At 44.8% G+C, this 12,951-nt stretch overlaps 1 protein-coding gene across 1 annotated transcript in view; it reads left to right on the plus strand.

Annotated features, from left to right (window-relative positions):
* Window positions 1-12,951, plus strand: part of CNTN1 (contactin 1) — a 219,067-nt gene that overhangs the window by 142,656 nt on the left and 63,460 nt on the right. The window contains exons 10-13 of the mRNA XM_044277039.1: window positions 108-232; window positions 316-433; window positions 1,164-1,314; window positions 7,400-7,527. Of these exons, the coding sequence (XP_044132974.1) occupies window positions 108-232; window positions 316-433; window positions 1,164-1,314; window positions 7,400-7,527 (522 nt within the window). The remainder of the gene's footprint in view (window positions 1-107; window positions 233-315; window positions 434-1,163; window positions 1,315-7,399; window positions 7,528-12,951) is intronic.

Below are 12,951 nucleotides of genomic sequence, written 5' to 3' on the forward strand. Positions count from 1 at the left end.
GATCCTTCCATATTAGGTTCCAGGATCCTAACATTCTTCTGGTTTCCATAAATGAACACTTGCTTTACAATTGCATTATCGTTGCTCTTCTTTCTTTTGCTCCCTAGCCCCACCTGAATGGGTAGAACATATAAATGATACAGAAAAGGACATAGGCAGTGATTTGCATTGGCCTTGTATTGCCAAGGGAAAACCCATTCCAACAATTAGATGGTTAAGAAATGGAACCCAGGTAATTTATATGTGATCCTTAATTCAATTGAGTGATATTTTATATCCATCTGCAGATTGCTAACATACAATATGTTATTTTAGTATATTAAAGGAGAACTGAAGATCCAAGGACTAACTATGCAGCACGCTGGAATGTATCAGTGTATAGCAGAAAACCAATACGGGGTTATTCAGGCAAATGCCGAACTAAAGATCCTGGGTTAGTGACTTTCTTAAGTTTCACCTGAAAACCATTTCCTTTCATTCTTTCATGTTCATAGTTTGTAGTCCAATATTGAATGAATCAACAAAGTGCTATATATAAGTATAATTTACAGGGTGTGGGGTGGAATATTTCAGAAGCTCACTAAGGCTACTTTCACACTGGCGTTTTGGCTTTCCGTTTGTTAGATCCGTTCAGGGCTCTCACAAGCGGTCCAAAACGGATCAGTTTTGCCCTAATGCATTCTGAATGGAAAAGGATCCGCTCAGAATACATCAGTTTGCCTCCGTTCCGTCTCCATTCCGCTCTGGAGGCGGACACCAAAACTCTGCTTGCAGCGTTCTGCTGTCTGTCTGATGAAACTGAGCCAAACGGATCTGTCCTGGCACACAATGTAAGTCAATGGGGACGGATCCGTTTTCACTGACACAATATGGCACAATAGAAAACGGATCCGTCCTTTATTGACTTTCAATGGTGTTCAAGACGGATCCGTTTTGGCTATGTTGCAGATAATACAAACGGATCCGTTCAGAACGGATGCAGACGGTTGTATTATCTGAACGGATCCGTTTGCAGATCCATGACGGATCCGTACCAAATGCGAGTGTGAAAGTAGCCTAAGTGGCAAGCAGGTGCTATGTGGCGGGTTTCTCTGAGGGATCAGGAGGGAGACATAAGAGGCAGTAATCTTTGTTGAATTCAGTATGTGTTATTTTGTTTCCAGCTTTGGCCCCAACCTTTGAACTAAATCCTATGAGGAAACAAGTATTGGCTGCAAAAGGAGGTCGTGTTATCATAGAATGTAAACCAAAGGCGGCGCCAAAACCCAAGTTTTCATGGAGTAAAGGAACAGAACTGCTTATAAATAATAGCCGGTTTGTACAGAAGTCTTAGCTTTATTAAAATACAGTTTGACTTATCATACCTATAATAATTTGTGCACTTTAATTTACAAAGGATTCTGAATGCAGATAAATGTCTAAATATTAAATATTAAAGCTGCACCCATAAAAAGAAGCAACTCTAATGTGTGAACAAACATTCATGCACATATGTAGATAGAGCAATTATGGGTGAGATTTACCAAAATTGGTGCTAAGGAAAACTGATTTATTTGCCTAGGGAAACAAATGAGATTGATCCTTTAATTTTCCAAAGGAGCTCTGAAAAATGAAAGGTGGAATCTGATTGGTTGTTAGGGGCAACTAAGCTAGTTCTACTTTACACCAGTTTTGATAACTCTCCCCATTTTCAGTGGCCCAGATTCAAGAAGCACTTGCGCGGGAACAAGTGTGATTTGCGCCGCGCAAGTACTGATTTGCTCCTATGCAAATTTGCGGCTGATTCTGTAAACCAGTTAAGCCTGAAAAGCGGCCATTTTCCCGCGCACGCAGCCTAGCTGTTCCTGCGCAATTTTCGTGCAATTTTGCACGGGGTGTAAGTTGCGCCTTCATGGAATTCCCTCAGCGAATATGCAAATTAGGTACTGCCGATGATTCAGAAACATGCGCGTGTGATGTGCATCTTGCGCTGGAAGCGTGCAAGCTTTTTTCCCTGGGCAAACTTGCTCCTGTTAAAAGCAGGGGCAAGTTAGCAAAAGATGGCCAAATGTCTCATATCATTTAATTTCTTCTGGATGTCATCCCAGGTACGCACTTCATTACCCAGGGCATTGATGTCCAGGGCAATGGCTTCATATATAGCCCTCCTTTGGGCAATGGTGGTGTTTGCCCGCTGGGCACCATATAGGACTTCCTTATGCTGCTGGAGTGCAGCAATCAGGATGTCCATCTCTGCAGCCACAAAGTTGGCCTTCCTTATTTTGGTCCCTTTGGGAGGTGCCATGTCTTGCAAAAGGGCTGAATTTCCTTGCTCAGGGGGGGGTAGGAAAAAGCAGGATGAAATTCAGCAAAGAACCTGCGCAAGTCTGCTCCTATTTATTTGCTCAGTGCAAGCAGCTGAGCAGGATTTGCCCTGAAATTATGCTAGCAAACCTCTGCTGAGCCGAAAATTCCTCATTTACATAGGAGCACACCCACTTTGACTTGCACGGCCTTGCGCCCTCAGCTTTGCCTTAAACAGGAGCAAATTAAATGAACAAACGATTCCTGAATCAGGTGGCAATTTGGCAAAATTGCTCCAGCGCAGAGAAATTCAGCTGAGCGGCTCAGGTGTAAGTAATGGGCAAATCTACCTGAATCTGGGCCAGTATGTCTGGATTATATGTGTTCCTAAGTGAAGATCTTGGGTTGTTGAATGAGAAGCTTCAAAAAAAGATCTCCATACGTGTCCATTTGTTATGTTTTATGTGCAAACTGAAAATGCAGTTTTGTTTTGAAATAAACACCCATTAGTTAAAAGAAATGCATTAAAAAAGCGCATCACAAATGCGTCAAAACCGCACCTGTGAAATTAGGAACTGAAAAAAACATGTGCATATTCTGCTCTGCATTTTGTAGGCAGATTTTCAACATCTGTCATGTGAACAGACCCTAAGGCTGTGCGGGTGCGTTGTGGGAACACGCAAGATTTTTCCGCGCGAGTGCAAAACATTGTAATGCTTTTTGCACTCGCGTGAGAAAAATCGGCATGTTTGGTACCCAAACCCGAACTTCTTCACAGAAGTTCGGGCTTGGGATCGGTGTTCTGTAAATTGTATTATTTTCCCTTATAACATGGTTATAAGGGAAAATAATAGCATTCTGAATACAGAATTCTAAGTAAAATAGCGCTGGAGGGGTTAAAAAAAATATATATTTTTTTTAACTCACCTTAATCCACTTGATCGCGCAGCCGGCATCTCCTTCTGTCTTCATCTTAGCTGTGTAGGAACAGGACCTGTGGTGACATCACTCCGGTCATCACATGATCCATCACATGATCTTTTACCATGGTGATGGATCATGTGATGGACCATGTGATGACCGGAGTGACGTCACCACAGGTCCTGTTCCTGCACAAGGCTAAGATGAAGACAGAAGGAGATGCCGGCTGCACAATCAAGTGGATTAAGGTGAGTTAAATTCTTATTTTTTATTTTTAACCCCTCCAGCGCTATTTTACTAAGCATTCTGTATTCAGAATGATATTATTTTCCCTTATAACCATGTTGTAAGGGAAAATAATAATGATCGGATCTCCATCCCGATCGTCACCTAGCAACCGTGCGTGAAAATCACACCGCATCCGCACTTGCTTGCAGATGCCTGCGATTTTCACGCAGCCCCATTCATTTCTATGGCACCTGCGTTGCGTGAAAAATGCAGAATATAGAACATGCTGCGATTTTCACGCAACGCACAAGTGATGCGTGAAAATCACCGCTCGTGTGCACAGCCCCATAGAAATGAATGGGTCATGATTCAGTGAGGGTGCAATGCGTTCAACTCACGCATCGCATCCGCGCGGAATACTCGCCCGTGTGAAAGGGGCCTAAGGCCTCTTGCACACGGCCATTGTGCAGCCGTTCAGTGCATTGGGGACCGCAATTTGCAGTCCCCAATGCACGGGCAATGTCTGTGCAGCGGCCAGGACGGATCGAGACCCATTCAACTTGAATGGGTCCGTGATCCGTCCACACCGCAAAAAATACATGTTCTATTTTTTGGCGGTGCGGAGGCACGGACAGAAACACCACGGAAGCACTCCGTAGTGCTTCCGTGGGGTTCCGTGCCAAGTGAATGGGTCTGCATCCGTGATGCGGGGAGCACACGGCTGGTGCCCGCATATTGCGGACCCCCTGTTTGCAGGCCACAATACAGCCACGGCCAGGCAACAGCCGTGTGCATGAGGACTTAGACTAAGAGGTGCACCATAGTTATCCAACATCGTGCAACTTTTGATAAATTTGGCACAAATTACGGCTCTTGCAAAACTGACTTCCCTCATAACAGATCTCCCATATGTGTAATTTCATTTATGTTTTATCATCGTGTTTGAGCACTGAAATTAACATGGTACGTTGTAACACAACTGTAAAAAGCGGATCTGTTGTAATAGGGCCAAGGGGAAAATGCTGAGCAGGGGGATATATATTTTATATTATTTTGTTCAGTACATTTATGTAAAAAGCTGCTGAAATGAAGCCAGTCCTCATAAAGAAAGCCTTTGAAGTTTACTGCCGCTACCCACACAGAATGATGTATATGAGTTTGTATACATTTACATCTGCCAATCACTGTAAGAGGGGAGAAGCAGTGTCCTCTATTAGATAAAATGGCAAAGGAGACAGCCCCTTGAATTGCCTCTGAATATATAGGGGGAGATTTATTAAGACCGGTGTCCTAATCTATCCCTCAGTGGTGTGTGATGCACCACACGCATCTTTGTAGGTCCATGCACAAAAATGGAAATCTACACCAACAAGGTAGATTTCTGCTATATTAATACCAGTTTACTGTCACCGCCCACTTCCTGTTCCGCTTTGCTCACTTTTTTGAAAAATTATGTGTGGATCTGTAAACCCCCAATATTTGCTAAATTTTGCACAACCATGGCATCTATCAAAAAAAAATTGAATTTTTTCCACCAGTTTTCTGATGTACAGGAGATGATAAATGAATTGGTATACTACACTGAACTAAAATATAAACTCAACACTTTCGGTTTTGCTCCCATTTTGAGTGAGCTGAACTCAAAGATCTGAAACATTTGCTACATACACAAAAGACCCATTACTCTCAAATATTGTTCACAAATCTGTCTAAATCTGTGTTAGTGAGCACTTCTCCTTTGCCGAGATAATCCATCCCACCTCACAGGTGTGGTATATCAAGGTGCTGATTAGACAGCATGAATATTGCACAGGTGTGCCTTAGACTGCCCACAATAAAAGACCACTCTGAAATGTGCAGTTTGATCACACAGCACAATTCCACAGATGTCGCAACGTTTGAGGGAGCGTGCAATTGGCATGCTGACTGCAGGAATGTCTACCAGAGCTGTTGCTCGTGCAGTGAATGTTCATTTCTCTACCATTAGCCGTCTCCAATGCGTTTCAGAGAATTTGGCAGTACATCCAACCGGCCTCACAACCGCAGACCACGTGTAACCACACCAGCCCAGGACCTCCACATCCAGCATGTTCACCTCCATGATCGTCTGAGACCAGCCACCCGGACAGCTGCAGCAACAATCGGTTTGCATAACCAAAGAATTTCTGCACAAACTGTCAGAAACCATCTCAGGCAAGCTCATCTGCATGCTCGTCGTCCTCATCGGGGTCTGGACCTGACTGCAGTTCGTCGTTGTAACCGACTTAAGTGGGCAAATGCTCACATTCGATGGCTTTGGCACGTTGGAGAGGCGTTCTGTTCACGGATGAGTCCCGGTTTTCACTGTTCAGGGTAGATGGCAGACAGCTTGTGTGGCGTCGTGTGGGTGAGCGGTTTGCTAATGTCAACGTTGTGGATCGAGTGACTCATGGTGGCGGTGGGGTTATGGTATAGGCAGGCATATTTTATGAACAACGAACACAGGTGCATTTTATTGATGGCATTTTGAATGCACAGAGATACTGTGACAAGATCCTGAGGCCCATTGTTGTGCCATTCATCCACGACCATCACCTCATGTTGCAGCATGATAATGCACGGCCCCATATTGCAAGGATCTGTACACAATTCCTGGAAGCGGAAATCATCCTAGTTCTTGCATGGCCAGCATACTTACCGGACATGTCACCCATTGAGCATGTTTGGGATGCTCTGGATTGGCGCATACGACAGCGTGTTCCAGTTCCTGCCAATATTCTGCAATTTCGCACAGCTATTGAAGAGGAGTGGACCAACATTCCACAGGCCTTAATCAACAACCTGATCAACTCTATGCGATGGAGATGTCTTCCACTGCGTGAGGCAAATGGTGGCCACACCAGATACAGACTGGTTTTCTGCCCCCACCCCTAGTAAGGCAAAACTGTGAACATTTCAGAGTGGCCTTTTATGGTGAGCAGTCTAAGGAACACCTGTGCAATATTCATTCTGTCTAATCAGCACCTTAATATGCCACATCTGTGAGGCGGGATGGATTATCTCGGCAAAGGAGAAGTGCTCACTAACACAGATTTAGACAGATTTGTGAACAATATTTGAGAGTAATGGGTCTTTTGTGTATGTGGAAAATGTTTCAGATTGTTGATTTTTAACTCGGCTGAGGAGTGGGAGAAGGTGTGGTCTAACCAGATCGTGGACGTGTCCTTTTGAACAGCATTGTGCTGTCTCAGTGTAAGCTGCAGGGAGAAAGTCACCTTCCCTCCCACCCCTGCAGCTGACAGAAGTTGATTTTTACCTTCATTTTAATCCCTGTCGGCTCAGGAGTGGGAGGGGCGTGGCCTAACCAGATAGGGTGTGGTTTAGCGGGACCTGGGGGCAGGGTTTTAAGTCTTTTGAGGGTGGACACATTGTGGCAGGGGACGTGTCTGTGCTCCTTCCTGCAAGAGTGGGCACCTTACTGGCTCAATTGCATACCAAATAAACTGAATTTTCAGAGGATAAAAACATCTATTGTTGGAACAAAGGCACATCTGGAAATAAGGTTCTAAGTGCTATTAGGCCATAACTTTACTTCAGTAGCAATTATCCTGGTGACAGATTTCCTTTATAGCTCACCTACAGCAGTGAAGAAAAATGGCTGGGTTGTTATGGAAACCTGGAGTAAAATTGTATATGTGGGGGCTGGAGGACCTGCGAGCTTCTATTGGCTCATAAGGGTCATGTGACCAAGCTTCTATTGACTAATGCATTTTTGGGGAATATCTCAGGAACATTGAGACCAGGTCTGAAACCTTCCCAGACACCTGATGTACCTGTGTGCCAAATTTTGTGATTGTAAATGCGACGGTGCGGATTCTTTTAGGGGACATACACACATAGACACACATACACTGAGCTTTATATATTAGAAAGGAATATCAGAAACTAAACATTCATTTGTATACTTTCTATCTGCATTTCTTACCAGGGTATTTATCTGGGATGATGGTAGCCTGGAAATCATTAATATAACAGTTCTTGACGAAGGCAGCTACACGTGCTTTGCTGAGAATAACAGAGGAAAAGCTAATAGTACGACAACCCTTTCTGTTAAAGGTAATGTCTTCCATGACTCAATACCCATGAATCATTTCTACCACCTAACTTTTTTAGGTGTTCTTTTTTTTGTAATGTAATTTTTTAATTTCCTATAGCAAAGGTGTAATTAGGATTGTAAGAAAATAAAAAGCTTTAGGTCCCCTCCACACGAACGTGTGCTTCCCGTTGCCGTATTGCGGACTGCATTTGCGGATCCGCAATACATGGGTGCCATTCCATGGGTATTTCGCATGAATGGGTCCACAAATCCGGAGATGCGGATCGGAAGCATGGAACGGAACCCTCCGGAGTGCTTCCGTGGGGTTTCGTCCCGTACTTCCGTTCCGCAAAAAGATAGAATATGTTCTATCTTTTTGAGGAACGGCCAGATCACGGAACCATTAAAGTGAATAGGTCCGTGATCCGCTGTGGCTGCCCCACGGACTGTATTCGTGCATTGTGGCCCGCATTTTGCGGCCACACGTTAGGTTTAGCACATTGGTTACAGTAAATATTAAATGTCATTTTTTTTGTGTTATTCAGGAACCAGCACAGATGGTGTAAATCTGTCCATATAACAAAGGCAGAATGCACATAAGATACTGTATACACGTGTCCCCTTGTGAAGCCATTAGTTTATCAAATGAATCACCAGCTCTTGGCACCTCAGTTGCTGTGAAACTACAACTCTCAGCATGCAAACATGCTTGTCTGTTCTTCTAACTTCATAGAAGTGAAAGGATCATCCTGGGCGTTGTAGCTTCAGAACATCTGGAGTGTCGTAGATTGCTGCCTCCTGGTCTAGCATTTGGAAGAGTTAAGGAGGAAAACTCCCATGATCTTTCATGCAGGGTAAATGACTTTGAGGATTACCAACATTTTCAGTGTTTAGTTCTTCATGGGGGTCTGCACCGTATTGATATATTGTAGAATTGTATACAGTCAGGTCCATAAATATTGGGACATCGACACAATTCTAACATTTTTGGCTCTATACACCACCACAATGGATTTGAAATGAAACAAACAAGATGTGCTTTCCCTGCAGACTGTCAGCTTTAATTTGAGGGTATTTACATCCAAATCAGGTGAACGGTGTAGGAATTACAAATGCAAATAGCACACTTGAAATGAACTCTGGACCTTTTATCTGCTCATTGTAATTGGGATAATGAGAGAATAACACATACCTGGCCATGGAACAGCTGAGAAGCCAATTGTCCCATTACTTTTGGTTCCTTAACAAGTGGGAGGCACATATGCGAACTGTTGTAGTTCCTATACCGTTCACCCTCAAATTAAAGCTGACAGTCTGCGGGTAAGGCCTCATGCACACGACAGTTTATTTTCACGGTCCGCAAAAACGGGGTCCGTAGGTCCGTGATCCGTGACCGTTTTTTCGTCCGTGGGTCTTCCTTCCTCATTTTTGGAGGATCCACGGACATGAAAAAAAAAGTCGTTTTGGTGTCCGCCTGGCCGTGCGGAGCCAAATGGATCCGTCCTGAATTACAATGCAAGTCAATGGGGATGGATCCGTTTGACGTTGACACAATATGGTGCCATTTCAAACGGATCCGTCCTCATTGACTTTCAATGTAAAGTCTGGAGTTCTTTTATACCATCGGATTGGAGTTTTCTCCAATCCGATGGTATATTTTAACTTGAAGCGTCCCCATCACCATGGGAACGCCTCTATGTTAGAATATACTGTCGGATATGAGCTACATCGTGAAACTCAGATCCGACAGTATATTCTAACACAGAGGCGTTCCCATGGTGATGGGGACGCTTCTAGTTAGAATACACTACAAACTTTGTACAAGACTGCCCCCTGCTGGCACCTGAAGGGATTAATTGTACTATCATATCCCCCTGTAAGAGATCAGGGCTGCCAGGCAGCAGGGGGCAGACCCCCCCCCTCCCCAGTTTGAATATCGTTGGTGGCACAGTGTGCTCCCCCCATCGGGCCCCCCGTCCTCCCTCTAGTGTAATAAATCGTTGGTGGCACAGTGTGCGCCCCCCATCTGGCCCCCCTTCCTCCCTCTAGTGTAATAAATCGTTGGTGGCACAGTGTGCGCCCCCCATCGGGCCCCCTGTCCTCCCTCTAGTGTAATAAATCGTTGGTGGCACAGTGTGCGCCCCCCATCGGGCCCCCCGTCCTCCCTCTAGTGTAATAAATCGTTGGTGGCACATTGTGCGCCCCCCATCGCCCCCCCCCTCCCTCTATAGCAGTAACAACATTGGTGGCCAGTGTGCGGCCTCCCATCTCCCCCCCCCCACCCCCGATCATTGGTGGCAGCGGAGTTCCGATCGGAGTCCCAGTTTAATCGCTGGGGCTCCAATCGGTAACCATGGCAACCAGGATGCTACTGCAGCCCTGGTTGCCATGGTTACTTAGCAATAGTACAATAGTAGAAGATTCATAGTTACCTGCTTGCTGCTGCGATGTCTGTGTCCAGCCGGGAGCTCCACCTACTGGTAAGTGACAGGTCTGTGCGGCGCATTGCTGGAGAGAGATGGGAGGCCGCACACTGCCACCAATGTTGTTACTGCTATAGAGGGAGGGGGGGCCAATGGGGGGGCGCACACTGTGCCACCAACGATTTATTACACTAGAGGGAGGAAGGGGGGCCCGATGGGGGGCGCACACTGTGCCACCAACGATATTCAAACTGGGGAGGGGGGGGGGGGGTCTGCCCCCTGCTGCCTGGCAGCCCTGATCTCTTACTGGGGGATATGATAGTACAATAACCCCTTCAGGTGCCGCACCTGAAGGGGTTAATTGTACTATGATATCCCCCTGTAAGAGATCGGGTGCTACCAGGGAGCAAGGGGCAGTCTTGTACAAAGTTTGTAGTGTATTCTAACTAGAAGCGTCCCCATCACCATGGGAATGCTTCTGTGTTAGAATATACTGTCGGATATGAGTTTTCACGAAGTGAAAACTTAGATCTGAAAAAGCTTTTATGCAGACGGATCTTCGGATCCGTCTGTATGAAAGCAACCTACGGATCACGGATACCGATGCCAATCTTGTGTGCATCCGTGTTCTTTCACGGACCCATTGACTTGAATGGGTCCGTGAACCGTTGTCCGTCAAAAAAATAGGACAGGTCATATTTTTTTGACGGACAGGATACACGGATCACGGCCTCGGCTGCAAAACGGTGCATTTTCCGATTTTTCCACGGACCCATTGAAAGTCAATGGGTCCGCGAAAAAAAACGGAAAACGGCACAATGGCCACGGATGCACACAACGGTCGTGTGCATGAGGCCTAAAGCACATCTTGTTAGTTTCATCTCTAATACATTGTGGTGGCGTATAGAGACAAAAATGTTAGAATTGTGTCAATGTTCCAATATTTATGGACCTGACTGTATATTCTAGGAAATACAGTACAGGAATTATCTGATGAGGACATAATAATGAAGCCAAACGTACATAGACACAATAAGAGGCATTACCATCTGAATCTGACAACTGAGTGCTTTGAGTCTAGGACTTTTTGTTGGTTACTTCACAAATAACTTTATATCAATTGATATTTTATTTATCCATCTATGAAATGTAACCCCTTCCCGACACATGACGTAATAGTACGTCATGGCGGCAAGTGACTTCCCGCATTTGGACGTACTATTATGTCATGGTGATCGGGTGGGCACCTGAACGGTGCGTGCCCGATCACTGCAGGGGCCCCGCAGTCACTGGTAGCTGGGCCCCTGCTGTATCCGCCAGCATCACTGTAAAAGCTGATACTGGTGGATGAACCCCTTCTATGCCGCAGTCAGCGCTGACCGCGGCATAGAAGGGGTTTGCAGCGGGTGAGGGAGCCCATCGGGTCCCCGCGCTGCGGTGACAGGGACCCGATGGGTGACAAGGCAGCCCAATGCCGTGTAGAGGCTGTCCAATGCCTTGCACGGCATGGGGACCTGCCTTCTATGGGGGCCGAGGAGATCCAACCCGAGGCTGGGTCTCCTAGGCAACCTGTTAGTGTATTACTCACTGTAGTACACTAACAGCCAATGCATTACCATACAGATGTATTGTAATGCATTGCAGAGGGGATCAGACCCTCAAAAGTTGAAGTCCCAGAGTGCGACAGAAAAGGTTTAAAAAAATAAATTCAGAGAGCTAGGTTTTACTGTGAAATGCTATGATATTTTTCAGAGAAAACATATAAGCAGAGTTATGAAACTATCCAAAGGATAAACTGTCTTTGTTGCCCATTGCAACCAATCACAGCACAGCTTTCATTGCATATTTTGCTCTGTGATAGTTATGCTGTGATTCGATGCTGTGGGCTACACAGACAGATTTTTTTCTTTTTGACTATTTCAATTACCTACAGCAACAGTTACACTTACAATTTGTGTTCACTTACTCATGGTTGACTACCTTAGTCACCAGAAACACAGACATCAATCTAAATTGGCGTAGGTAAATGGGAATGTGATCTGAATATAAACTATGTTTTATCAGATTGAAATTGTATCTGACCTGCTTACATTTTTATCTGTTAATTCCATTGTCTATAAGATTGTAGCATGCACATGGTGATTTCAAAGAATAACACATTATAGAGAATGGCGGTTTCTCTGTAAAAATTGTTCCAATCATAAAAATTCTCTGTGGCCCTTAAACAAATAGTTCATTTATTGGTAATGATGTGTTTGAGGTATAAATCTCCATACAAATTTGGTTTGTTTTGTATCAGAATAGTATGCTCTTGATATAAAACTTACCGTAATTGCCAAAAATATAAAGCATAAAACACTCCTTTTTGTATAGCTGGGCTGCATTTTTGGGTGCACAGTACATTCAGAGATACATTAGGTCTCGGTCCGGAATTTGCTTTAACAGACTCAAAGATGAAAGTATTAGTTTAGTTGTAGAGCAGTGTTCATTACGCAGAACATCTATCACATTTTACTTATGAATGCGAAAACATGTAGAGGTATTCTGTTTGTCATCAGTGTCCTATGACAATGCTCAGCAGCCTCTGGCACTCCAGCTGTGGTGAAACTACGACTCCCAGCATGCACACTAAATGCTTCTCACAACTAACACAGAAGTGAATGGAGCATGCCGGAGTGCCGAGGTTGCTGATCCTTGCCCTGTGACAGCATAATATAAGAATATGGACATCCTTCTTATTTATAGGCAACCTGTCACCATGAAAACGTGAAGTAATCTGCGTGGGCAGGAGAAGCTGAGCAGATTGGTGTATCATTTTGTGGGAAAAAAAATAGTTTAACCTAAATTTAAACTGAATCCATTCCCATAGAACTATATATGGATCTGCTCAGCTCCTCCTGCTTTACATGAGGCTGACTTCAGATCAGACACCAGGTTCCCTTTAAGTTGAGGGGAGCATTGTGACTCAGCAGGGTAGGCCAGTCTACAAAAGTATGAAGTGTAAGAAGTTCTAAGCACATC

Source organism: Bufo gargarizans, chromosome 2, assembly GCF_014858855.1.
Source record: "Bufo gargarizans isolate SCDJY-AF-19 chromosome 2, ASM1485885v1, whole genome shotgun sequence".
In the NCBI taxonomy this organism is placed as follows: domain Eukaryota; kingdom Metazoa; phylum Chordata; class Amphibia; order Anura; family Bufonidae; genus Bufo; species Bufo gargarizans.